At 50.4% G+C, this 22,616-nt stretch overlaps 1 protein-coding gene across 3 annotated transcripts; it reads right to left on the reverse strand.

Moving 5' to 3' along the window:
• Positions 1 to 4,943: 4,943 nt before the first annotated feature.
• PKLR (pyruvate kinase L/R) lies at positions 4,944 to 22,390 on the reverse strand. 3 transcript variants are annotated; one of them, XM_053277878.1, is made up of 11 exons: positions 22,232 to 22,390; positions 15,601 to 15,801; positions 14,832 to 14,923; positions 13,849 to 13,980; positions 12,477 to 12,663; positions 10,749 to 11,019; positions 9,574 to 9,724; positions 8,351 to 8,503; positions 7,480 to 7,646; positions 6,365 to 6,546; positions 4,944 to 5,369 (listed from the first exon to the last, which is right to left on the reverse strand). In XM_053277878.1, exons 1-11 carry the CDS (start codon positions 22,347 to 22,349, stop codon positions 5,263 to 5,265), a joined length of 1,761 nt encoding a protein of 586 aa, XP_053133853.1. In that variant the 5' UTR covers positions 22,350 to 22,390; the 3' UTR covers positions 4,944 to 5,262. The 3 variants fall into 3 exon arrangements, with proteins under 3 accessions (XP_053133853.1, XP_053133855.1, XP_053133854.1); XM_053277880.1 differs by lacking the exon at positions 22,232 to 22,390 and adding an exon at positions 18,093 to 18,248; XM_053277879.1 differs by lacking the exon at positions 22,232 to 22,390 and adding an exon at positions 16,001 to 16,131.
• Between the last annotated feature and the right edge of the window lie 226 nt (positions 22,391 to 22,616).

A 22,616-nucleotide genomic window follows, 5' to 3' on the forward strand; every position in this document is an offset into this window, starting at 1 on the left:
CAGAGAGAGCTCACCAGGACAGCCGTTGCTCTAGCAAGGGTCTGGATGGCAGTGAAGGGTTGATTTAGGAGCAAGGAGCTCCTTCTCTCCCCCAAGCGCATTTGGACTCCCAGGGGTGATTTGGGGTGTCGCTCTAGTGGAATGTCCCTGGGCCCATGAGGGAGGGGCTCCCCCTTTGCTCTCCCCCCCGCCGCCCCCCCCGCCTCCTTGGCAAGCTGCTGGCTCCTGCTTGCCAGTGTGATATTATTTGCATGGGAGAAAGGGGAAAGGTAGGCTGGGCATGTTCTGCTGCTCACCATATCTGTGTCACTCTGAAGCAAAGACCTTGAAGGAGCCCTGGGAAAACCCTATGCACAGCACGCTCCAGTTCTAACATGCTTTTTAGGAATTGCCCCAGTCAAACTGGAAACCAGGAAAGGTGGGGTGGAAGGCAGAGCAAACCCTGGGACAACGAAGGAACAGCACGTGGGAAACCTCGTCCTTGACTTAAAGGAAGACCAGTAGTGTGTGTGTGTGGGGAAATAATAATTTGAAAATGCAAAGCACCTTTTTGCTGTTTTTTCCACAACTGTTCGTCTCACAAACAGCCTCCATCTCTGCCTTCTCTCCTTGCTGGATTACTGTTTAATCCATATTGTTTGAGTCCAGGTTTTAATCAAGGGTGGCTAGTGGCCCCAGCACGGTGATTGCTCCTGACTGAGGATCCGACTTCCAGCATAAAGTAGGTTAAGGCAAGGTCAGGCCATGAATGAACCAAGTGGACAGAGGCTCTTTTTCCTCAGGGACAAACTGATAGCCTGTCAACCACCAGCTTGCTCTTCAAGACCTGAAATGGAAAGGAGGGAAGGAAACCCACATATCTCCTGCTAACTTGGCAAAGAGGCACCTTTTAATGTGGCGGTTCCCTTTATTTAGCGGGGGAGAGTAACTGGCCTTATCCACCCCCCAGCACAGCATCCCTCTGGTGACTGTTGCTGTTATCTGTCTTATGTTTCTTTTTAGATTGTGAGCCCTTTGGGGACAGGGAGCCATCTCATTCATTTATTATTTCTCTGTGTAAGCCGCCCTGAGCCATTTTTGGAAGGGAGGTATAGAAATGGAATAAATAAATAACATACATAAACTAGCGATGATCAGCTTTATGCATGAACTGGTTGAAGTTGGAGACGAGAAGATCTTTCCAGGATGCTAGGTAGGGGAAATGTCATGGCTCCTGAACCTCAAACAGCATTTCTTGTCCCGGCCTGAAAAGTCCCAAATTCTGTTTTATGTTTGCGTACACAGCGAGGAAATGACTTGACTAGCAAGCCAGAGGTTTCTGGTTCGAATCCCTGCTGGTATGTTTCCCAGACTATAAAGGTAAAGTGTGCCATCAAGTCGATTTTGACTCCTGGCGCCCACAGAGCCCTGTGGTTTTATTTTGGTAGAATACAGGAGGGGTTGACCATTGCCATCTCCTGCGCAGTATGAGATGTTGCCTTTCAGCATCTTCCTGTATCGCCGCTGCCCAATATAGGTACCAGTGGGGATTCGAACCGGCAGCATTCAATCCTGGCCTTTTCTGGGGATACAAGGTTGGGAATTCCTGGGATAGACAGTGTCCAGTCAGAGCACCAACAGTTTTAATTACTATGAAAGTGTTTCAGCCACGCTTATGTGCAGGACCCAAGCTCTGTGAAGAAGCACATTCTCTGCACACAGAAGATCCCTGATTCCAGCTGCAGTTAAAACGGATCCCAGTTTGCAAAGGATCCACCAATCCTGCTGTCAGTGAGTCAATGTACACTGAGCTAGATGGACCAATGGTCTGTCTGATGCAGTAGAGAACAACTTCATATGTTCACATCCTTCAAAGCAGAAGTGTCTCCCCTGAGCTCTGTGCTGTGGTTCCTTTAATAACTTTGCTCACAAGACCCTTCTTCCTTTGCTCCAAGTTCCTGTTTGCAAAAAGAAAATCTGGATTCCCTGTCACAAACTCCTGTCAGTCAGCCCCAAGACAAACTCAGGATCCAGAGAGGAACTGCTATCCCCAGTGCCACCCTGCGGCCGGTTGGAGCTGGATCAGCCGCCATGGGCCTTTGTTTACTTGCATGGGGATCAGCGGTGATTAACGGGTTTCTCTTTAATTTGCTTAGCTCAGATTAACAAGAGGATGTGAGCTGATTGCAAACAGGGGAACGGGAGGCTATGATTCAACAGTCTGGAGGCAATGGCTTCCACCATAGGGTTGCTATATGCTGGCTTTCCAAATCTGGGTGCCTAATTTGCATATTATGTGGCTTGGCTTGAAAATAATGTTGCATATGCAAATTAGCAGCTCCACTTTCCAGTTGACTTGTATTTGCTCTGGATTTCTACCAAAAATAGTTGGGGAAGAGATCTTTGCCTGACCATTTTCCTCAACATATTAACAGCAGCAATAGAACAAAAATAATGAAAGGGGAAAAAGCACAGCTTTTTAATTAAGGCTGCAGTTCTGTACACACTTATTTGAGAGAAGATATGATCGAAACCAACGGTGCGTACTTCTAAGTAGGCATGCATTGAACGTAAAGCCAACCAAGTCCTTAAACATTACAATACACAGCCTGGTAGGCAGGTAGTGATTCACATCAGAAGCAAGCTATCTTCTCAACTGCCTGATCGAGATCCCCTGCTTATATTTTAAAAAGTCAACATTGCTCAGGGGATTACTGTACTTGTGAAAGTGAAACCCTCCCAGCCAGGCTCCTGTGCTCTTCCTCTCTTATTCCAAGTCCAGCGGTTGAGCAGAATAGTGACTGCACATTTTGCTCCATAACTCCACTTCTACACGGGCTAGAGCTTAGCTTTTTTTGTTTTGTTTTTTGAAATGAAAGCTGAAATCCAGGCGAATCTGGGTGGGCTAAGCAATCCGGGTGAGATGCTTAAAATCTGGGTGAAACCTAAAATTCTGGGGGGCATGGCAACTCTATGTAGAAATCAGAAGCAGAGAACTGTGTGTTCTCTTAACTTTCTCCTCCCCTCCCGCTCTCCCCAGAGCATCTCCACTCCCAACCACACCCATCTTAGCAGCCTTCCCTTCCTTGCAGCTTGGCTAAAGATTTTTGCCCCTCTCATGGAATACAGTACTGCAGCCCAATAGTGGATGGACCGTCGACTCAGGGCAGAGATCAGAAGGGACTCCTTTGCACAGCACATAATTTGCCGGTGGAACCCACTGCCACAAGATGTGGCGATGGCCCGTGGCTTGGGTGGTGGCGATGTGGCTGTGGGATGGTACATTAGGAGCGGAAGCACAGGATAGTGTGCTGTGTGGGCACACAACCCGTTGCTGGATTAGAAGGGTCCGTCCATTGGCTGTATCAATCTGGTGCATATTGTTTGGGGCTATAGGCTTTCCTTTTCGGATTGGGGCCTACCACTGGGCCCAACCGAACACTAGAAGGCCTTCTCGGCTCATTGGAGAGAGCGGGTTTAATGGCTGCGCTTCTGAGACTGATTAAAGAGGGATTAGCTGAGATTACGGGATCATGGCAGATTGGTAATCACAAAGGGAGAAAGGGGGGGTGGGCTTTGTTTGTGTGGAAACGGACCGGTCACAGACAACAGCCGCATTTCCCGAAACCCCTAAACATGAAGGGGGGGAGGATTGCGGGTGGTGGAAAGAGGGAACCCCTCAAAACAGACAAGTCTAAACGGAGACCCTGCATTGGGTTGATCGATCGATTGATTGTATTATATTTGCACGCTGCCCCAGACTTCCGTCTCTGGGTGGTGTACAGTGACCTGAAACCAGTGCAAACAGAAATTACAACCTCAAAGCCATAGAAAACCACAAGCCCAGTTAGAAAGCGTGGGTCTTCTTCGGAGACTTTTTAAAAAGTTGTCAGAGAGAGGGAGGCTCTGCTGATTCCAGCAGGGAGCACAGGCTGGGGTCTCGGGGAAGCCGCCGAGAAGGCCCAGCGAAGACGAGCTGGGGGCAAACCAGCTCCGGATGACCTCTGCAAACGATGATGGCAAAGAAGGTGTTATCTTCAAGACATCTTTGCCTCCGTTGCCATGGTAACCAGCTGCTGGGCCTGGCTGCAGAAGGCCCAGCCTGCCGTGAGGACCAAAACTCATGCTACCTAAATGCAAGGAAACTGTCTCTTGCAGGGAAATGTGTCCTCTGAAGATGAACTTTTTGTTTGTTTATCAACATCCTGGATTATACAAATCCATGAGTGCAGCCATATGTGGAATACTGTGTGTTCTAATCTGACTGCCGCAGCCTTAAATCAAAATATGGAAGAGCTTGACAGGGAGAAATGATGAAGGAAAGGGTTTTCAGGCAGGCTCCCTGGATGTGGGGCTGGACTACAGTTCCCATAGTCCCCTGCCACTTTGGCTTTGGCCTTGTGGCAGGGGGTGTTGAGGGGGTTGTAGTCCGACATCTGGGGACCCATATTTGAGAACTCCTATATTAATTAAGAGGTTTGAGTATCTCCACTATGTGGAGAAGCTAAACCGTTTGGGGCTTTTTCAGTTTAGGGAAAAAGATAGCTAAGAAAGTGGTGGGAGTTTTGATGCCGACTTCTCAAAGTATTTGCAATGTGAAAGATAGGGGTAGAGAAAACTTGTTTGTTCTCTTGCATAATATTAGATCTCCTTGGGACCACCTAATTAAATAGATGGGCAGGAAATGGAGTTCTAATGAAATAGACTGGCAGGAAATGGAGGACACCCAGAAAGAGGTTAACGTTCACACCGCTCACAATAAATGAAGGGAATCCTCCTGCCTCAAGATTTAGTGGGGGCTGTTCATGTAGGGGGCATTAATTGGGCTGTTCATTAAGGGGGCTTTAATTGCGTGGAAGGGGTCGACCAACGGCAGCCATAGTGGCAAAGTGGAGCCTCCATGTTCCAAAGCAGTATATCTCACTCACACACACACACACAAACATTCACGGCAGCTCCTAATGTAGATTTTGAACTGTTTAATCATAGATCGCAGCACTTTGAGTTTTCCCCCCCTTAGCACATCTTTAACTCAAAGACCATACACTTGCTTGGCTTTTAGATCAGCGGAGAATAGGCTATTGCAGAAGAAACAGGTACACCATACATTCAGCGGGCAGAAGACAAGTCTTCAGGCATCTGTAATAAGGGGTGGAGCGGAATGGAAATATGGAGCTGCGATCTCTGCTATAACAACTGGGGTGTTCCAAGCAACGCCCTGTTTGCATCTGTAAACGCTGGAGGGTAAGGCGCAAACGGCATTTCTCTCTATAGTCGTAGCCTTCATGGGACTTGCTGCACCCTCATGATGTTAGTAAAACCCGCTCCAGGTCTCCAGCCGGTCACCACGATGACCACGTCCTCGGACCGTAGGAACCCTCGCACCCGGCCTATGATGGGAGGGAGAAAAATGTCAGAAGGCAGAGGGAGAGGAGGCCCATTACCAAACCTTTTGGGGGGCTGACAGCCACCCCAGACCATAGGGGCACTCAGGGAAACCCTTAAAGGCCTGCCTGTGGGCACTCATTTTTGCATAAATAAACCATTTTGCTTCTGTGGGCAGAGAGGCACCTTTAAAAGTGTTGATTCTCTTATCGTTAGCAAGGGGAGAGCAACTGGACCTACCCAGCCCCAACACAACATTCTTCCAGTGTGGCAGTTAGGTATTTAACATATTGTAAATACCTAGTGTTGATAGGTATTTAAAAGATCCGGGCCCTGGGCCCACAGCCCTCTTTGAGTTTAGTTATCAAAAGGGTTCGTTATCACCCCACCCCACCCAAGAATAATTATGGATGCTTTTAAATGTCTCTAATATTGAAACACGACACATATAAAAAGCTGGAAGCAGCAGAGAGCTAGATGGTTAAATCGTCATAATCATAGTTGTAGACCTTTCTGGCAGGCTTTGTGTGCCTTTAACAGCTGCATGGATGGCAATTTTTCATGCATTTATACCCTACTTTTAATTAAAAATATTAAACTGGCTCACAATAAATAAAACGAAACGGATTAAAAGCATCACGATGAGAAGTATAAATAGGAGCAGCACAAGACTGTCTTAAGCAGGGCGATTAAAGCTTTTCAAAACAGAGAAGTTTTCACTATCCGCGTAAAGGCAAAAAGGCTCTTGAATCTCCACTTCGAATTCCACATCTGTCCTCTCGTCACAAAGGAGTCCCTATCTCTGGCAACTATAAGCTGAATGTCTCTTATCGGCAGGCGAGAAAACAGGTGCCGCTTTTGCTGGCATGGCTTTGCAGTGAGGAGGAAGCTGTATCTGTGGGATTTCTGCCTGACAGGCCACTGACACTAGCACAGGGATCCCAGAAAGGGGGGAAAGGGGGGACAAGGAAGGCCGTGGGGCTACAGCTCTGAGACTCACCTATCTCGATGCCAAACTGCACCCGCCGGTCCACATCATCTGCCCACATTTCCAGGGCAGCGTCACGCCATAGGACTGGGAAGACGCCGCGGCAGAGATGTGCCTGTCGGGCCACCTGCTCATTGCGGGTCACGGCGATGATGAGGGCGCGGGGCCGGTAGCGGGAGAGCAGCTGGGCAGACCTGAGCCGAGGGGGAGGAGGGCGAAAGGGTGAGGCGATGCATTCGGGATGCTCCCCGGGCATCAGAATGCCACACTTGAAAAGAAACATATGGAGGCCGCCTGTGCCTTGGGAGTCATTCGCACGTGGCTTCCTGCTGCGGGGTGAATGTTGAGCGAAGCCACTTCGAATGACACTCGCGGCATGGAGGGAAGCAGCCCCTCCCCTCTGCTCTCGGGTTTTGTTTTGATGCAAGTTCACATGACATGCCTCTGTGTTCTCCTTCTAGCCAATGGGGGATGGGGGAGAGAGAGCGCTTTCTAAAGAGCGATATTTATATACCATAAAAGCCCCTGGTATTTATCCCCAGCCCCGCAAGAGAAGTAGAGCCTAGTACCATCCGCTACTAGCCATGATAGCTCTATGGAGCCTCCACATTCAAGGCAGTCTACCTCTGAATGCCAGGTGCAGGAACAAGCAAGAGAGAAGGGGCCAGTGTAGCGGCAGAAAACTCATCTCTCTGGCTATTGGCTGTTTGGCTGAGGTTCATAGCAGTCCTGCTACCTCTAGGCAGGACTTCCGGATTCTCTGCCTTCGCTTTGGGAATAAGTTCGTGAGGTCTTCCGTACACATTCAAGCCGCTGCCTGAGTTCAGCACAAAGGCATAATCCGAACCAGGGACTTCCTAGTTCACGTCGCGCATTTTAGATACGACACCAGCCGTGCTTAAGAGACTGGACGTGGTTAGATTCAGATTGCAAATGGGGGCTTGAAAGCAGGGGTCGTCTCCAGCCGTTGCTGAACTACAACTCCCATCATCCCCAGCTGCAGTTTATTGTGGCTGGGGATGATGGGAGTTGTAGTTCAACAGGAGAGTCTAGGTGGCCTACCCCTGCATTGGAAAGCTAGCTGGTATCCTGCATCCCTTCTGCTTCACATCAGTGGCCACCCTCACCTGCCAGATGTCGTCAGCACAATAATGGCAGCGGCGCAACATTTAAATGAGGCCTCCACAGCGCCAATGGCCGTCACCTCTGTGGGGTCTTGGCTCAGCGGGGTCAGGCGGCGCAGCTCTTGAAAAAGCTGCTGGTGAAACATGGCGGCCTCCGCTTCTCGGGCCACCTGGGGGAAAGATCGGAGAAATTTCATGTGATGTAGGCAGGGAAGCAAACAGAGAGCATTGCTATTCATGTGTTTTAGTTGCATCCCGCCTTTCCTCCCAAGTGCTTGGGAACTGGATATGGCTCAGTCGTGGAGATGTTATGGAATGTGTACGAACATTCCAGCTGCTCAGAAGAGGGTGAGAATTGAAGGTCTGCTGACAAGGAGGTTTACGGGAAGCGATTCAGCAGAGAACCGAGAAGGCGCGATTGCAGTGTTTGTCCTCTGTGTATGGATCTGTGTGGGCTCGAGAGTGGATCCGCGAGCTTTGCCCCCGTCAGGCCAAGGTCAGCCTCGTTAAGCGGCCCCTGCTCACTGGGCCAAGGCGGAGCGCCTTCTTACAATGGCGCCATGGGGCAAAGGCACCTTCCTAAAATGGCGGCACTCGACTATTTAGCAGGGGGAGAGCAACCATCCCTCTCCTGCCCAGCAGAGCATCCCATGCAGAGGCTGTTGCTGGGGTCTCTCCTTTCTGTTTAATTTTAGGTTTGCAGCCTCTTCGGGGCAGGGGGCCTGCTCCTCATTCTAAACCAGATGGAGAGCTCTCTCTCTCTCTCTCTTTTTGTCGAAAAGCAATATATAAACAATAAGAATAGCCATGCCTATATCCCCCATTAAACCCATGGCTGTGTGTGCCTGCTTTAAGTTAAGAACGGGATACATGCCGCGTGCTGCATCCTCACGGCCTCCACAGGGTAGGCCCCCTTGGCTGTCTCCCCAGATAGCATGATGCAGTCGGCCCCATCCAGCACGGCGTTGGCCACGTCACTGGTCTCTGCCCTCGTGGGCCGTGGCTTCTTGACCATGCTCTCCAACATCTGCCGGGAGAGAAGGCGAGAAAGAGGGTCACTCCTCAGCGTTTGGTGGTTACTCCAGGCCCATTCACACATTACGTTCAACACTCGTGAGACAAGTGTACAGTGTGGACATGTACAGGTCTGTACACAGGTACAGCCATTCACGAGTTTAGTGGAACGCAGGTACAGGAATATGCTTCCTGTCTGTACCATGCATTTGAAGGGCTTGTATCGAGGTTCACTTTTAAAATGAACCCAGGTCCAGTCGTTTACACAAACACATGTATGAGCGTACAGACATCTGTACATGCGTACAGCATAATGTCTGAATCGGGCTTCTGTAAAACATGGATGACACAATTATTGATTGATTGATTGATTTGATTTGATTTGATTTGATTTGTATACCGCCCTTCCAAAATGGCTCAGGGCGGTTAAAATAGCTCACGATATATGGATGAGCCTTTTGGAAGGGCGGTATAAATTTTTTAATAATAAACAAATAAATAATACATGCTACCCCTGCTAACTGAGCAAAGAGACACCTTTTAAAGTGGCGATTCTCTTAAATTTAGCAGGAGGAGAGCAACTGCCCCTACCCAACCCCAGCACAGCACCCCTCCAGTGGCTGTTGCTGGTATCTGCCTTATGTTTCTTTTTAGATGGTGAGCCCTCTGGGGACAGCGGACCATCTTATTTATGCATTATTTATTTTCCTATGTAAACGGCTTTGAGAACTTTGGTTGAAGAGCAGTATATAAATATCCGCAGTAGTAGTAGTAGCAGCAGCAGCAGTAGTGATATAAATAACTTAACTAAAATAAATAAGAAGGGTCCTGAGTTAAGTGAGGCCCTCAGGCATGAAGGAGAGATCTTCCTTCTTCAATGGCCAACTTTCAACATTCTGGCATTGGCTTCCTGAGTGTAAGGATTGGAATGATCCAGTTTAGACCATCCTCCTTTCCACTGGATGGGAGAAACGAGGCTCTCTATGCACTGAATAGGAAAAACCACGACCGCCCCCGTGTGGGTCTTGTCCTGAGCTTTGGTCGCTGCAGACAGGTGGGTGTCCCCTGCATCCGGTAGCTCACCTGAGTGGCACATATAACGGGCTTCCCAGCACGGTTGCACCGGCCAATCATCATCTTCTGCGCCAGGAAAACCTTCTCACCAGGGATCTCAATGCCCAGGTCGCCACGGGCCACCATGATGCCGTCGCTGGCCTCCAGGATCTCGTCAAACCTGCCAGGACACACGAGAGGAGGCCAAACCTAAGAGAGAGTCCACCGGCGGTCTGATAACAGCTGTTATCAGGACCAGTCAAAAGGGCACCAGCCCTGCAGGTGAGAAGAAGCAGCTGCATTGCTGGCTGCATTCCCCCACCACCACCATCCCCAGGGTCCTGGGGCAATGTCCCCTGTGGCAAGGAGTCCCAGATGCTGCTGACTACAACTCCCAGAATCCCCAGCCAAGAGCCATTGCATGTTGTTGATTACAGCTCCCAGAATCCCCAGCAGCAAAGGCTTGGCTTTAGGCTGGCGATGCCGGGAGTGGTGATCAACCCTATTGCTGTGTGACGGGGACTACTTGGGCAGTGTTCCCCGATTTTATTATTATTATTACTATTTATTAAATTTCTAAACTGTCCGGTCCAGAGGCTCTGGGCGGTGTACAACAACTTTTTAAAAGTCATAAAAACACACAATGCTAAAAACAAGATAAAAACAATTCAAACCAATTCAAACCAATTAAAATACTTAAAAAAAAAAAAACAGCACCCCACTTTACAAGCCTTGGAAGGCCAGGCCAAACAAATAAGGGTTTTTTTTGCTCTCTTAAAGGCCGACAGCGAGCCTAAACTGAGGATATCTGCTGGGAGTGCATTCCATAGGCCAGGAGCAGCTACAGAAAAGTCCCGGATCCGGGTTGCCACCAGACGTACCGGTGGTAACTGGAGACGGACCTCTCCAGATGATCTCAACGAGCGATGGGGATCATACCGAAGAAGGCGCTCTCTAAGGCAACTACAAGGTAACTATAAGGCTCTATTAGGTAATCCCCTATAACAGGGATTCCCAGATGTCGTTGACTACAACTCCCATAATCCCCAGCCAAAGGCGGTTGCAGCACGGGATGCTGGGAGTTGTAGTCAACAATATTGCCGTGTTACAAGGAGCATGTCCCTGGGCGAGGGCCAGGCAGAGAGACAGAGAGAGAGAGAGAGAGAGAGAGAGAGAGAGAGAGAGAGAGAGAAGCAGGCAATTACTTCTGGACCCCCTCGTGATTCTCGATCTTGCTGATGATCTTGATATTGCGGCCACGCTCCCCCAGCACCTGGCGCACCGCAGCCACATCGCTGGCCTTGCGGATGAAAGAGGCGAAGACGATGTCGACGCCCTGCTCCAGGCCGAACTGCAGGTCCTGGATGTCCCGCTTTGAGACGGCTGGCAGGTCCACCTCGGCCCCGGGGAGGTTGACCCCCTTGCGGCTGCACAGAATCCCGCCGTTCTCGACCTGCACCACGCAGCCATCCTTGCCTGTTGGTTGGGGAGGAGAAAGAGTGCTCACGGGTGGGAGGGGGGACGGATGGCGCCAGTGGGTGGGACAGAGATAGGCAGAGAGCATTTGTGTGGGGTGCCAAACCCCTATGAGCCTATGGAAGCGGCTGTCTAGGAAGTCGGACACATTTATTTATTTACTTAATAACTTTGTAGACCGCCCACTGCCGAAGACTCTAGGTCAGGGATTCTCGACGTTGGGTCCCCAGATGTTATTGGACTTCAACTCCCATCATCCCCAGCCCCAGTGGCCTTTGGCTGGGGGTTATGGGAGTTGAAGTCCAATAACATCTGGGGACCCAACGTCGAGAAATCACTGCTCTAGGCGGTTTACAGCATTAAAAAAAAGCCAAGAATAAAACAAGCCAAGAACTGAAGAGTTAAAATATGAAACCAGATTAAAATATTCGTAAAAACACCAACTGGTTGATCCAGTTGATAGATGGTTGATCCAGGTGAGAACTGACTACTCCAGGGTTTCAGACAGGGGTCTTTCCCAGCCCTAATTACAGATGGCAGAGATTGAAACTGGAACCTTTGGCAAATAAACCAGGCTCTGCCACATTTACCCACAGCCCTTCCTCCTGGCTATGTTGGATAAATATATGGAAACCTTTGGCTGGGGCCGAAAGCAGCCTTCTGTTGACACATAAAGCAATGAAGGGACCTTGCACTAGATGCTTAAGATGTGGTCCTCTTGTTTCGACCTAACCAAAAGCTAGACTAGGACCAGGGAGACCCGAGTTCAAATCCCCATTCAGCTATGAGACTTGCTGGGTGACTCTGGGCCAGTCACTTCTCTCTCAGCCTGACCTACTTCACAAGGTTGTTGTGAGGATAAACCTAAGTATGTAGTAATCTAGGCTCCTTGGAGGAAGAGCGGGATATAAAATGTTAAAAATAAAAAAAATATATATGACTACTACTATTTATATTCTGCTCTTCAACTACAGTTCTCAAAGTGGTTGACATAGGAAAATAAATCACACATAAATAAGATGGTCCCCTGTCCCCAAAGGGCTCACAATCTTTAAAAAAAAGGCAGATACTAGCAACAGCCACTGGAGGGATGCTGTGCTGGGGTTGGATAGGGCCAGTTGCTCTCCCCCGATAAATATAAGAGGATCATTAGAATAAATCATTATAGTAAATATAATTAGAGTCACCCATTTAAAAGGTGTCTCTTTGCTGAGTTAGCAGGGGAGAAGGAAAAAGGGAAAGGGAAAACACACACACGGGCCTCAATAAATCCAGAAACACTTTTATGATATCAGCTGGTGCGAGAATTATTCCTTGCCCAGTAGATTGGGTTGGCCTCTATAACCCTGGGCATTATAAGCCGAGTGTGTTGTCCAAGGTGCTGAAATGGACCCCAGAGTCAGGGGCAGAGAAACAGGATAGCGAGAGGGGGCTCTATCCCAGCAGAGGGTACATACGGATCTCTTTGACTAGTAAAGAGATGAGTCCGTCGTCAACGAAGATCCTTCCACCAACTTTGACCACTTTCGGCAAGTTGGCATAATCCAACCAGATGGTGTGCTGGTCACAGAGCTCCTGGAAAGCTGGGTCCGTGGTGACAACCAACTGTGATCCTTTCACCAGTTCCACTTCCTTGTTTTCACCCTGTAGAGGCAGGTTCATCAGGCCAGACCACTAGGCCCCCACAAACACAATAGCAAAAACAACATTTCTACCCACTGTTTATTTGAGTGCAAACTTTAACGGATTCATCGGGCTGGTGAATCACTTAAGAACCTTCTGCAATATATACACACGTGCACTATCGGGAAACAAGGAAAGTATGTTGTTGTTTTGTTTTGGTCTCCAACAATTGTTCTGTTCGCATGCAAATCCAACCCACCAATTCACTGATTGAAACCCAGACCCAGGTAAAGAACTTTTTGCTCACTCAGGCCTTTTAAAGTTTGGTTTTCAGATTTGATCTGATTTTTAACTCATTTTAAAATGAGTTTTTAAGCTGCTTTGGATTATATTTTGTATTTTATTTTCTTCTTTTTGTGTGTGATGTGTTTTTATTGTATGTTTTAATCCTCTATTGTGAGCCATCCAGAGAACAATTTGTTGCGGGGCGGCTAACAAATAAAGTTTGATTATGATGGTGATGATGATTCTATTTACACACACAGTGGTGGATTAACAGAGAGGCAGAATAGGCATTTGCCTACGGCAAAATTTGAGGAGAAGCAAATTTTTCTGCTCGTCAAATTTTGCTGCCCCTCTCTGTGGGCAGCGGCAGCTGCAGCCAGGGTGGAGTAGGCGAGGAGAAGGTCCCCCCTTTTACCTTTCTTGAAAAAGGCAAACTTTTTTTTCCCAGGTAAAAGGAAGACAAAAGCCTTTTTGCCTATGGGCAGCAAAAAGCTTAATCCATCCCTGTACATACAGTCTACCAGATGTTATTGACTGGATTTGGTACTTTAATAATCGGGCCCTTTCCCAGGGTCTAGGGTAACTAAAGAAGAATTAAAGATAGCGTCATAGTATTCGTGCTTTCCCGAGTAGTGTGGCCTTCTGTAGTTGATGAGTTGTAATTTTATCGATGCCCCCAAGGTGTCGAGGTGGTGTTCAAGTTCTTTTGGTACTGCACCAAGGGCACCCACCACTATTGGCACCACTATTGTTTTCTTTTTCCAGAGCCTTGTCTTTAATTATTTTCTCCAATTGTTTTTCGTCGACTCGTCTTTATTCGAATCGTCTTTATTTGAATCGAATCATCGTATCATCATCATCATCATCATTATTTCTTTAACAGGAGTCTTGGAATGCATATATCATGGCTTCCAGCCTTACCCCTTTGATTATGCCCGTGCGGATTTCGGGGCCTTTGGTGTCCAGTGCAATAGCCACCGGTCGGTAGAAGAGAGGATTGGAGGCAAAGCTCTCGGTCGCTGCCCGGATATTCTCAATGGAACCTGCGTGGTACTGAAAGGGAGAAAGGTTTATGTCTGGGCAAGGAGCCCCCCAGGTGAGACATTTCCTACCAGGATCCAGGGGTTCTGCACAGCCTGGGAGTGCCTGGTAAAAAAGCGGATGCATATATATGCTTCACACCCCAAATAAGACTCGGGTTAGCCACCTTTGGTTGGAGCGGGGAAGGAGGTCGTGGCTCAGTGGCAGAGTCCCTGCTTTGCATTCAGAAGGCCTACAGGTTCTGTCCCTGGCAGCATCTCCAGACAGGCCTGGGAAAGACCTCTGCCTGGAACCTTGGAGAAGCTGCTGCCAGTCAGTGCAGACAATCCTGAGCAAGATAGACCAAGGGTCTGACTCAGTATATGGCAGCTTCCTATGTTCCTCCTGCCATACCTGTTGCAGGGGAGCAGCAGTAGGAGAGAGGGCAGGCCCTCAGCTCTTGCCTACGGGCTTCTCAGAGGCATCTGGGAAACAGGATGCTGGACTTTCTTTGCGTCCACATTTTCTGCGTCATGACACCGCAGTCCCTATGCGGACAGCAGGGTGCCGTTCACATTGCCAGTGCCCTGTTTCGGATTTAATCGCTGCGATATAGAGCTAGGGCGTCATATATCCAGCGTAAAGAAGTTGCTGTTTTGGGGGGTGGTTAGTTCCCGCGAGACTGCTCCCCTTTCTGTTTAAGTTTCAAAGGCGACTTGCCTGAACGGAGGCGTTTTGCTGCTGTTGAGCAGCTAGGCTGGAAAGCGCCCCAACCTCTACCTCTGATTCTTGAGAGGACTACAGAACTCCAAGCTCTTTTGGAAGCCGGGAGCCCCCCTACACACACACACACACACACACACACACACACACACACACTCTACCTCGTGAGAGCCGTGCGAGAAGTTGAGGCGTGCAATATTCATCCCGGCCTTGATCATCTCACGTAGCATTTCTACGGAGCGGGAAGCAGGACCTGGAACAGACACGTCACTCCTTGGGGAGCCTGTTGGTGCATCTTGCAGAAGAGAATGGAACTGACAGAGACCACCCCCCCCGCCCCGCCACACCAACCCCCAAGCTCTGAGTGGCCATGTCCTGTCAAAAGTCATGCCCATGCAGGGGGCGTGACCAGCGATTCCTCAAAATGCCCCGGGCTGCCTGTGTACATAAACCAAGAAAACGCCTTGCTGGCTGATTCCAAGCTATAAGCTCTCTGGCTTGTGAGATTTCAGCAGGCATAGTTCACATATTTCCAAACAGATCTACACAAAGCATGAGGACTAGAAACTTGATTTGAAAAAAAGAAAAGAAAGCTGAAATGTTCAGGAAGTCAAACACTTCCTTCAGTCTCAAAGAACTGCAACATACATACAAACCTGCCTCCTTTGCAAGCAGAACTCCCCTTTTCCATGTCACATCCCCACATATGCTGCATAAAACCCCACCCAATCCAGCCACCCCGACAGGAACCCCTTACTACCACAATATCCTGCTGAAAGCAGGGTCCATTTTCCCACCGCAAACCCTGTCGTCTGGAGCAGAGGAGCAGTGACCTCCTTCCAGCCCCACAAGCTGGCGGAGGCTGTTCTCCCAACCCCGCTCCAGCAGAGCAGAGCAGGGCCTGCTTTGTGCTGGTCCCGGGCGGCATACCGATGGTGCAGACGATGCCGGTGCTGCGGGCAGCGATGGGCTCCGAGTCGATGTCCAGCAGGCACAGGTGGTCCAGGAAGGTGTCGGCCATGGAGGCCGGCAGCTGCTGCTTCTGGAAGAAAGCGGTGCCCAGCTCCTGGGTGAGTGTGGCCATTGCGGCTGGCTCCGGCAGGCTTGGGCTGGCGCTGGCACCGGTTCCTCCTGGAAAGGGAACGGGAAAGGGAACCTCCCGAATCGGTGCCAAGCTCTCGGCTCGGGCTGGAGCTCCGCCTCGGCACCGCAAGGGTGGCGTGCCCGGGGATCACGGCACGGCCTCGTGGCCGAGCGTGTGCTCCGTCCTCTCCCGCCCCTTCCCTCTCCCCTCCCGCCTGCCCGCCCTTCCGTCTGCCACGGTCAGCACCTCGCCCCTTCTCCCTGGGCCGGGCACCGAGGCGGGCACCTTCCATCTTGATCCTCCTTCTCCGGCACACACTTTGCCCTCCGGCACCAGCAAGCATGCTCCTCTGGGGCCAGGTGGACTCTGCCCCCCAACAGCCAGGCCTCCGGCCCTTCCCTCACCCAACCCCCCTGCCTGGTTAAAAAGTGACCAGGGAGACTCTATGCACACACACCCACCCAGGGCCTGGTGCTTCCGCAGGGCGGCTGCTGCTTCTGCTTAATGCTCTCTTCTGCACGCCCTCGGAAATGTCCCCCGATTAAATAATGCAGGCAACGGCCTATAGGTCCCCTGCCAGCTGAGCCAAGAGGCCCCTTTTTAAAGTGGTCATTCCCTTTCTTGAGTACTGCGGGGGGGGAGCAGCTGGCCCTCTCCATCCCCGGCACAGCATCCCTCCAGTGACTGCTGCTGGTGTCTGTCTTAGGCGTCTTGATTTTTGGAGGCTGTGAGCCCTTTGGGGACAGGGAGCCATTTGATTTATTTATTGGTATCCTATGTAAACTGCTTTGGGGACTTGGGTTGGGAAGCGGTATGTCGATCGACACCCGTCGTATCTGTATTCATCATAGACTGAGTCAGACCCTTGGTCTGTCTAGCTCAGTATTGCCTTCACAGACTGGCAGTGTGGTATTCTCCGAGGTTGCAGGCAGGAATCTCTCTCAGCCCTGTCTTGGAGATGCTGCCAGGGAGGGAACTTGGGACCTTCTGCTCTTCCCAGGGCGGCTCCATCCCCCTGAGGGGAATCTCTTCCAGTGCTCACACATAAGTCTCCCATTCATATACAACCAGGGCGGACCCTGCTTAGCTAAGGGGGCCAGTCATGCTTGTTACCACCAGACCAGCTCTCCTCTCCATTCAGCCAGGGGTCTTTCCCAGGCCTACCCGGAGATACTGCCAGGACTGAACCTGATGACTTCTGCAAGCAGAACAGGGGCTCTGCCACTGAGCCATGCTCCATCCCCTAGGAAGCTGCCTCCCGCTGAGTCAGACCATTGTTCCACCCAGCTCAGTATTGTCTACACTGACTGGCAGCAGCAATCCGGAGTTTCAGCCTGGAGTCTTCCCCGGTCCTGGTGATGGTGCCAGGAACCAGACCTTCTTCATACACAGCAGCAGAGGCTCTGCCACTGACCTCCAGCCCCATTGCCCTCTGAATTCTCACCCCAAGGCTTGGCGCCTGGATGTCGGCTCTGCTATAGGCCCCACCTGGCCAGCTAGACACAATATATCTCTTCCCTGCAACAGGCCCGTCTTCCACAGACTAAGCCAAGAGGGTCTTTGTCGGAAAGAGAATAGTGTGAAATATGTAACTGTTCTAAAGCAAGTTGGCAACAGTTCAAAAAGCAGCTGCAAAGTGTGTGTGTGTGTGTGTGTGTGTGTGTGTGATGGCAAGTTAGCACAGCATCTTTGTACACCTGCACATGTGTCTATATATCCACATGGATGTGCATGAAAGAAAAGAGCATCAATTTCATGCATCCAAAAGAAAAGATGCATCCATTTCGAGGTTAACTCCTAGAGATTCTGCAAAGGCAGCCGGTCTCTGATCAATGCCCCTAGCCACTCACACACACCACGCTTTGAACACACAGCGCTGCTTCCAACTGAGTCAGGCCCTTGGGCCCTCTAGCTCAGCAACTTCAGCTCTGACTGGCAGCAGCGTTCCAGGGCTTCAGGCAGGGATCTCTCTGAGCCCTATTGAGGCATCCCCAAAAGGCGGAAAGGGGCACACAGATTCACGCGGGGGCCGCGAACCGGATGTCCTCCTTGACAGAAAACAGAGACCGCTCCACAGGATTCGAGAAGGTGGCAACCCAAGCATGGGGTGGCGTGATCCCCATGCCGCTCGCATCTGGCCCGTGTGCATTTCCCCAGACTGGGCTGCTGTCTTAAGGCCGCGGAGCAGGCCGGGCTCCTCTGTCCCATTTCCTGCCACCGTCAGAGACAAGCATCGGAGCTATGATCCTCCTCTGCCTCCCTCGCCAAGGGTCACGGGCACCCCGGGGCTTGCAGATGCACCCCAGGAGGAGGGAAGGGAGTCGCACCCACCACCCACCTTCTTGTGCGTCCTTCGGTGCCGCCTCTGGCCTGCTGCGCAGCTCCAGGGAACAAGGAAGAAGAAGTTCTTGCACGCCAGAGAGCCAGCCTCCTCCCAGAGGAGGTTTCCAGCCCGGCCACACCCTGCCGCTGCACTTTCCCCATCAGGGCCTCACATTCTTCCCACGACGCTGTTTTGATTGCCCAGGGCCAGCTCAAGATCCGTCCCTTCCCTCGGCAGCCGCCCCAACGACGAGAGCAGTGCAAATGTCTCATAGCTGAAGGCACCTTTGTGTCTTTTCCGGATTGAAACCGGAGGCTTCTGCCGTCCCAGATGTCTTATTTATGCACGTTTACCTTTATATCCCTCTCTTCCCGGGGATATACATGGGGTACGTGGTTATGTTTATCCCCACAGCAACTTTGCGAGGTAGGTTAGTCTGAGCAAGAAATGACTGGGCCGTAGCCACCCAGTTTCCTGGCTAAGCGGGGATTCGAACTCCTGGGTCCTAGTCCGTCCGACAGTCTTTGGGGTTGGTGGTCTGGTGGGAGAGCATCTGCTTTGCATGAAGGACGTCCCAGGTCCCAGGAGGGTACAGCTGGGAAAGAAAACCCCTGCCTGAAACCCTGAAGAGCTGCTGCCAGTCTGTGTAGACAATACTGTGCTGGAGGGACCAGTGGTCTGACTCAGTAGGCAGCGGCTTTAGGCTGAAAAAAGAATGCTTGGGATTAAGTTCCGAGGTTTAGGAGCCAGGGCTTCTGGAGTTTAGGAGCCACAACAGCAAACACCCTGCTTGTAACGACCACTGCCCTAATCCAATGTGAAGACAGAGCTAAGGATGCAAGGACGGTAGCTCGTGGGTGGAGGAGCATCTGCTTTGCACGCGTTGCTGAGAATCTGCGAAGCAGCAAGTAGAGATGATGGCTTGTTATCACTCCTCACTTGCTCAGTCCCAGTTGCAGGGGAGCAACAGCAGGAGAGAGGGCATGCACACGCCTCTGGCCTGGGGGTTTCCCAGAGGCATCTGGTGGGCCATTGTGGGAAACAGGATGCTGGACTAGATAGGTGAGGCCTTGGGCCTGATCCAGCAGCGCTGCTTTTATGTTTAGGGTGGGAGACAAAATGATGATGATGATGATGATGATGATGATGACGACAACAATGACAACAACACGATTAAAACAGTTAAAACAATGGAAAACACTTCCTTGAAAAACTACATGCCTCCTCCTCATTTTAGATCCAAGTGGGGCCCACCAGATGCCACTGGAAGCCACAGCAAGGAGCTGAAAGGGGCCTGCCCTCTCTCCTGCTGTGACTCCCTTGCAACTGGTACTCAGAGGCATCGTGCCTCTGAGGCTGTAGCCTCCCTTCAAACCTCCCTCAATCCAGTTGAATCTGGTCCCTGGAAATTGACCAGGTCTGCACAGGATCCAGCCACAAGGGGGCACTCACACACAGTTCTAGTTCTTCATGTTGGGAGCTGAATATTTTGCTTTAGACACAGCACTGTCCCCTAAACTTATTATGGCGTGCTCTAAAAGTTTGGACACGGGGAAAAACAGTCCAATAGGAACTAAGAGGAGACTGTTTTCCGTACCAGTGGTGTTGCTAGGTATTAAAAAGATCCAGTGGCTGCTAGACCCACAATCCCCTTTTGATCATGAAACTCCCTCATACCACCAAGAATAATTACCTATGTTTTTGTAAAGTCTTGAATATTGTAATTCAGCACCTGTGAAGGTGGGAGCAGCTGAAGGCTAGGTGGGGCTAGGGGCTATCTCTGTGCAGCGGCCTCCAATGTTCTGCTCATTTTCTGGAAGAGGCCACGGAAGAGGGACGGGGCAGATGAGATTCGAGGCTCTGAGCAATTACCCAGGGCGCAACTTCCAGTGACGCCCCTGTTTCATACACTTCAAATCTGAGATCTAAGCTCTAAAGAGAGCACTGACTTCGTGATGAGTCCTGCTGCCTATTAAGATTGTCAAATGAGGTTCATGTGAGGGGTGCTGCCCGCTAGCCTAGTGGTGACTCAAAGATGGACCTTCTCTGTAGTTGCCCCGAGGCTGCAGAACATACACCCCTGTTGAGATGAGAGCTGGCCCATCCCTGATGACTTCTAGGAAGCCCCTGAAGACACATTGCTTCAGCTAGGCTCTGGGTTGAAAGGTACTTAATTGGGAGTTGGTCGTCTTAATTGGAATTTCAGGCATGTTTTATGCTGTTTTCAAATGTGCGGTTGTTCTCATTTCGCAAACCGCCTTGAGACTTCTGTCGTGGGCGGCACATACATGAATGAAATAAGTAATAAAATAAACAGGTGTGTAGCTGCACACACTCCGACGGCTCCGAATTCCCAGGAACCATCCCTGTTTTCTCTGACATCAGGGGTGGGCAAACTTTGCCCCTGCAGCTGATGTGGAACTACAACTCCCAACATCCTCAGCCACAATACATTGAGGGACATTGATGTTCGGCAAGAGCTGGCGGGCCCAGTTTGTGCACCTTGGTCCTACATCGCCCTGATAATCCAGTGCCACCCCCACCCCCCTACATACAGGCATACACTTTTGGCCTCTGAAGGATGCCCAGTTAAAATGTTGTGTCTTTAAATTAGGAACACAGGAACATGGGAAGCTGCCATATACCGAGTCAGACCATTGGTCTATCTAGCTCAGTATTGTCGACCCAGACTGGCAGCGGCTTCTCCAAGGTTGCAGGCAGGAGTCTCTTGCAATTGTCAATCATCATCAGCGCTCTGTCCCCTCCCCAGGGTTTCTAGGGCTTAAAGAGTGGAGGCCCTGCAAACATCCGCTCCAATGCATGTGCACAAACACTGGTGGAAAAGTACACAGTTAGTTTTGTCCTTACACACACACACTGCAGGGGCTGAGGTGTATTCGGAGTGCTTGAAAATAACGCGCTGGAAGATAGTGATGTTTTTCACACGTCTCTTTCTCCCAAATACTGTCTCGGCTTGCAGGGGAACACTATCTTGCATGCAAAATTGAGCCATCAGCCCTGTGAGGGTCTGAGCAGCCGTCTTTTATATATATATATATATATATATATATATATATATATATATATATATGGGTGCCTGCTCCTAGTGTGTCTTCATTTCCATCTCTGAAATATCGGAGGGCCTGTAACGGAAGAAATGAAAAGCCACACCGTCTTTTGAAAAGCTTCCTGTGAATGTCAGATGAAGCAACCGGTTTCAGGGGTGTAAAGCAGACGCAGAGGAATAGAAAAAGTGACTCAGGAGGAAGTTTGTTATTGACTGCGTTCCCCTCTAACTGTGGCTGTGATCAAAGCCATGTAACGTACCCGCGGTCTGCTTAATCCACAGAGGTGGGCAGCTACAGCAGCAAACAAGATATCTGATTTCCTGTCCCCGTTCTTACTTTGTGTGTACAAAGGACATATGGAGCACAAACATCTCTCCTGTGTTTCTTCCGGCAGTCTCCTCCAAAGGATCTGGTCTGCAGCTAGTCCGCATGTCTGAATCCAGGCAGATTCAGCATTTAGTTACCTTACCCAGTGGTTTGGATCTAGGTTTCATGTGAGTTACCAACATTCGTGTTATTTTGTGAACCCAGGCCAACCAAGGTGGGAATCACTGTTCCCTCGAAAAGGGATTCCCAGATGTTGATGACTACAACTCCCAGCATCCTCAGCTGCAGTGGCCTTTGGCTGGGGATTCTGGGAGTTGTAGTCAACCATATCTGGGAGTCCCTGGTAGAGAATCTGGTGGGAATCTCAGGCCAAAAACCACCTAGACATGGCTTCACACAAGCCTACTAGTGCTGGTAACCCACATTAAACCTAGATTCCGTCAACAACACAGGCCTACTTTGTTTTAGCATTTATCACCAGATTTCTAGCCTAAAAAAATACAGGTACTTCTTAAAACACAAGGGCCTGGTTCACAGAGTCATTTGAATCTTGGTTTAATGCGGTTTACTGGCATTAACATGGTGGTGCGCGGACCCACACCAAGGTGGGCGTCTCCGATTCATCTCGGGCCACAAACCTCCTTGGTGTGGATTCACACCATCACGTCGATGCTGGTCACCCACATTAAACCTAGATTCAAATGGCTGTGTGAACTAGGCCATGTACTTACAACAACGTAAGGGCCTGGGAGCTCCTACCCCTTCTGTAGTATATGAGCACAACCCCCGTTGCGGTTTGCAAGCGCACGAAACACAAAACCGATTCGGGCTCGGGGTCCATGGTTGAAATCAGGAGCTGCAGGTCCTGCCCCTCCATTGTGAAGCCCTCCGAAGGCCCCTCTGCCTTCTCAGCCTGCTTTGTGCCGCCAGCGGAATGGAACAGCCTCGTCGGCATTCCGCGACGGAACAGCCTCAGCAGCAGCAACATCAACCAGCAGCTCCGTTCTGATTGGCAGCCAGGGAGCAGGAGGTGGAGGCAGCCCGGCTAAAGCGGCTCCAGCTTGAGGAGCATAGAGTGTGCTTTGCAGAGTGGCGCACGTCCACAGATGGCAGGCGCTGTAGCAACAGCTCTCTATGGTCCCCA

The sequence above is a fragment of the Hemicordylus capensis genome, chromosome 14 (assembly GCF_027244095.1).
Source record: "Hemicordylus capensis ecotype Gifberg chromosome 14, rHemCap1.1.pri, whole genome shotgun sequence".
NCBI classification, from domain to species: Eukaryota; Metazoa; Chordata; class Lepidosauria; order Squamata; family Cordylidae; genus Hemicordylus; species Hemicordylus capensis.